Here is a 5,226-nt window from a genome sequence, read left to right as displayed (position 1 = left end):
TCGAGAAGAATAAAGAGATTGAAGTAAGATATGTTCGATCATGCGACAATGCAGCCGACCTCTTCACAAAATCACTCCCTACCTCGGTATTCAGAAAACACATCCATAACATTGGGATGCGCCATCAGAAGGATCTATGACTGTTCATTCGAGGGGGAGCTTACGTAGTTGTACTCTTTTTACCTTACTATGGTTTTTCCCATTGGGTTTTTCCTGGAAAGGTTTTTAACGAACCAACAAAGACGTTAAGCGAGAGCGGAGAGTGACACTGGTCCCCAAGGGGGAGTGTTACGAAAACTTAATTTCAAACAAAGAGGCGCACACATATGTTGAAATAATAAAAGATGTAGGTCCCACTGTCACTATTTGCACAGTGATTTTTCTTCTATAAATACGAAGTTTTTCGATCATTTGAAAAACACGATTACACCATCTCTTCTCCTTCTTAATAACAAATTCTCTATTGTTATCAGTGTTATCTCCTATCTACGGGTATAAAATTTTGTTTTATTTAAATTCCTACGATATAATAAAATTTCAGTTCTTTTCATAACACAACCCTTATTTATTGCATTGACTTTGAGTTTTTGGATTATAAACACCAGCAATTGTATTTTCAGCTTATTGGATTACAAACAGTCGCATATATCTGAAGAAATCTAAACCTCAGCAAAGCTGTTACACTACATAATTGTTTTATAAATAAACAAAAAGATTCGACGTATCACTTTACTTTGGTATTTTATTTTCAGTTTGTTTGTGTTATTCAACTTTTCGTGTATCTATCGGTTAAATCATGGCAAAATTAAACCAATTGGTGGTAGTCTAATGACAATCTCTTAGGGTTTGGTGTATATTCATATCAGCCCTGAATTCGATTTTCTCCGAGAACTAAGTTATCATCATTTGACCAGTCTGAACATAGTTTACATGGTGGATCGTAACAGATGATCAGTTCACCTCCTGACATTAGTCGGAATGTATTCTAAACTCGGATCAGACAGTGTGATAATCAGTCCATTCTATAGTACTATATGCATTCCTCTCAAAACCAGTCGGATCATCCGATTGAGTTTATAAAAAAAAATCATGGTAAAATTAAGCTTTCTAAAAACTGTTATATATTTTAGTATATAGTAAAAACTTTATAAACTAATACTCGATAAATTAATAAACACCATAAATTAATTTATTAGAATAAAAATAAATTTGTCATTTGTTATTTCGAATAAGTTCATGAACTCCAGATGCATTAAATAAACTCATCTTTATGGATCATTTGAGTGTTTTTCATTTTAAACTAAAATTTTAAAACTCATTTAAATAAATCATTTGAATAATTTTCATTTTGACACAAAATAAGCATTAAATCTCATCTGCAAATGATTAATCTGGATAGACAAACGAATGGTAGCGTGATTACAAACGAACTTAAAACAGACAAAACTGCTTCTAAAAGCTGAAGTGGTAAAATAATTCAGATGTGTTAAGCTGCTAGTTTTTTTCTCGGTTTTGCCGTTTTAGGTAGGTATTGATAACAACTGAAATTATATTTTTGCCATGTTCAGATTTTTTTTTTTTTTGTCAACCCCATGTTCAGATTACTCTTTATTTTATAGTAGTTAATAGAAAGGACAAATAGAATTGGGGGAAGAAGTGGGTTTTTGGTATCACGGGTTGGCATGATTTCAGTGTTCCCGCAACCGGTTTTGGAGTTTGGACCATAAGTGTCGCCCAACTCAAGTGGTTTCTTTCCTTTTTCAGTATTTTTTTTCTTCTTTGTTGTTTATTATATCATCATGATCATCATACTAAACAATTACCGCTTGCCATTCTAATTACCATGTTACCAAGGAATATTAAAAAGCATTTTCTTAGTATTAACTTTTCATTAATTCAGTCGTCGGTACAACACTTTAACAAATATGTCACAGTATAATAGAGTTTAGGTATATAATTCATTTTGAACCAAAAAAGGGTACATAATTCATAAAAGAGGTCTTCTTATCTATTCTGTCAATCACTATATTTCCATCTCTGGGTTTGAATACGGACTAATACTTGGCAAAGTAGGTAAGCAGGAATATTCACGTCTTGGCTCAACGGTACAAGCATAGGCCAACGAATCACCATTGTATAGAATACGAGTTATTAGTCCTCGCGGTAACAGATGCTGCAATTCTCATAAATACCATTGAATCAAACGCCAATAATAACATGTACTCACTAACTGCTCCTTCAGTATTTTCTTTTGTCCAAAAATATAGACCTAGAATTCAATGACCTAGAATTAAAACCCATTGATGCTAATGCTACTGTAATTTTAGCTTGTGTGTGACAAAAGTCTTTAACTTCCCAAAACATTATAGCTCTTGTTAATACCGAAAATTAAAGCTTGGCTTGATGTGAAACCACTCAGATATTTAATTCCAAGAAGAGCATGTAGTCAAGTTTGATATCAAAACAGTGGACAAGGTTCATGTTTCAAGCAAATGGATCATGGAATTGGAAGCTTATATCTTGAGATGTAGCATGATCATAAAATGTTATATTCATCTACACTTTGTACAATTACCATTTTTGCCTCTACAATTTAATCATGTGCATTCGAAAACAACCCATCAAAACGCCAAAACTCCTAGCGTCGATTTGAGATTCCGTAGTTTCCTCCGATCTAGAGTTCTTGGGCTTTCCATTGTAAACTCCGCAACATAGATACAACCTGTCGGATCCAATCTTTGATCCATCGTCATCAATTAGGACCCCAACAGCTCAAGTACATGACTGTCCTGAGAGACTCCTCAGCTTTCTTGGCCTTGTCACCATCCTTACAGGAGGCGACAACGGTGGTGGACGAAGAAGAGAACCTGTTCGCCTGAGTAGCGGATCTCACATTGTTTCGGATACGTTGATTCACCGATCGGATCATGTAATTCCACCTACATAGACCTAATTGGTCTTTGGAGGCCTCCACAGCTCCAATGGTTGCTGCCACTAACCATGCTTTGCTCCTTGAACTCATCTTTTCTTTTCTTTTTAATTAATTCCAAATATCAGAGAAACGCTTGCTTTGTGAGAGAATTGTCTATGAAGAAGATGAGATTCGATGAGTTCTATTTATATAATAATAGAGAAGAAGAGGATCAGATTTTTAGCCGTTTGTTAGAGTTGCAAAACCAGATGCTGTCTCCCCTGGTTTCCCCCAAGTTTTTGTCGTCTGGGTTTAGTGAACTGGCTTGTTTACCAACGTGCCCACCTGTTAACAAATTGGATAAGGGATAACATTGTATTTTAAGAGATCCTGGATAGTGGATAGCACTATCCGCACTTGGTTTTGGTTACTAAAACTGGCGCTCGTGCCTACCTAAACTTTTCTTTTTTTTGTAATATCTCCTCCGATTGATTATTTTAAACTAATCGTTCGATTGATTTGTAACGACAATATCAGGTTTTGTTTTTGAAATTTGTCATAGTGTAATCAATTCATGTCTTTATCTCACTATTCGTGTATCTGTCAGTTAGATTATGGAAAAAGTTTGAGCTTTCAACAATTTGTTATATCCCTTATATATTAACCGAAGATCTTTTAAAAAGTTATAACCTAAATTTTGTAAAAATTATAAAAAACCTCATCTTATGTGTTACTTGGGTATGCATTCTAAATCATATTTCAAAGAATTTTAGAGCACCTTATATACTATAGTTTAAAATTATACTATCTAGCAAAATAGTATTTCGCAGGCTATAGTTTGTCGCATATATCAAATCTTTATTGTTTCGCAGGCTTTCCTTAAATAAAACCTACGGAATTACCTAATGTGATTAAAAAATATATATAAAGCAATTAATGATTTTAAACAATAAAGATTTGATAACAATATGTATACTTTTTTATCATTTTTGTTTATTTCTTTATTATTAAAATAAATTACATAATTACATTAATCATATAATAAAAATCTATATTTTTTTGAATATGTTGTATTTTGAATTTTTCGAAACGAGCATAAATTACTAAAATTGTTAAAAGTCTCACATAAACTTTTATGATCAAAGAGGATCATCGATTAAAAACAGAACATCGATTATCAGATCGAAAACTGTATTCATAAGAGGGCTACTCAAAACAGCAGGTCTTACATTCTCATCTATGAACAACATGTCAACACTGATGAGCTCCCCGCCTTTGTTGATATTTCTGGCCTCCCAAAACCTCAGAAGACGAACCTCCGCAGTGTTTGAGCACCGGCCGGCTCGCAGATTAGCAAGGAGAGTGTAGGAAGACGCCATTGAAATCGTTTGCTGGGAGAAAGTATGATTCTTGATGTCGTTTGAGTTGATCTAACCATCTCAGAAAGGTGCGACATTTATAACAAAGGATTAAGCCGGTTACAGTGGAAGACGAAGAGGTAACTTGAATGCTGGGAGTGGGCGAAGTGGAGTAATCACCGATACGGCGTAATGATAAACAGAGTAATGGCTGACGATACGTTACAGAGAGTTTACGGCGCTCATGGATCTCGTCGCCATGGACGTACAGTGGAAGAGGCAAAGGAGATGTCTTAACCTAACGGGTCGCAAGCCCAAATGATGATCTACTCCGAAGCCCAGATGACGATACGACCGCGTAAGACAAAATTCGGGAGAAAGCCTGTGGTGCCGACACGTGTCGAGATTTATCCATGCCTCCGGGGTGACGTGGCGCAAGGAGGAAGGAGAAAACCCTTCTTTATTATAATAGATTTCGTATTGATATTTTACTATACCTAATTCAAAAATATATTGATAAGTATAAAAATTAATAACAAAGTAAAATATATTAAAAATCACTCTATGTTAATATCGCCAAATAAAAAATATAAAAAATAATATTATAAAAGTACACAATATATAACACTAAAATCGAAATTATATATTTAAAACATTTATAAAAATATCATATACATTTACAAAATAGAAAAAATATCCGCGCGAATGTGCATATTAAAATCTAATTTTTGTACTAAAGAAAGGTTGAAGTTGGGTGGCTATACAGAGAAAACTAGCCAAAATGATTTTGACTTTATCATTTATTACAGTGTCCACCATCACTTCCGAGACTTACTTATCAGTCACTTAAAAGGGTCTATATATTAGTTGACTGGTTTCTCCGCTACCATCCGCAAACGCAGCTTTTGCAGTTGGTAGCGGTTGACGGCGTTTCAAAATAATCACATAAACCGCTTT

General features: G+C 34.4%; 1 protein-coding gene across 1 annotated transcript; it reads right to left on the bottom strand.

The window, feature by feature from the left end:
- Window positions 1-2,500: 2,500 nt before the first annotated feature.
- LOC106318120 lies at window positions 2,501-3,068 on the bottom strand. The gene has a single exon (XM_013755973.1). It carries the CDS (start codon window positions 3,020-3,022, stop codon window positions 2,753-2,755), a length of 270 nt encoding a protein of 89 aa, XP_013611427.1. The 5' UTR covers window positions 3,023-3,068; the 3' UTR covers window positions 2,501-2,752.
- Window positions 3,069-5,226: the final 2,158 nt, after the last annotated feature.

This window comes from Brassica oleracea, chromosome C9 (assembly GCF_000695525.1).
Source record: "Brassica oleracea var. oleracea cultivar TO1000 chromosome C9, BOL, whole genome shotgun sequence".
NCBI classification, from domain to species: Eukaryota; Viridiplantae; Streptophyta; class Magnoliopsida; order Brassicales; family Brassicaceae; genus Brassica; species Brassica oleracea.
The sequence above is the reverse complement of the archived record's forward strand: the minus strand, read 5'-3'. Positions and strand labels throughout refer to the sequence as shown.

Excerpts from the sequence above, each read along its gene's own strand:
- LOC106318120 (XM_013755973.1), bottom strand. The coding sequence starts at position 3,022 with ATGAGTTCAAGGAGCAAAGCATGGTTAGTGGCAGCAACCATTGGAGCT.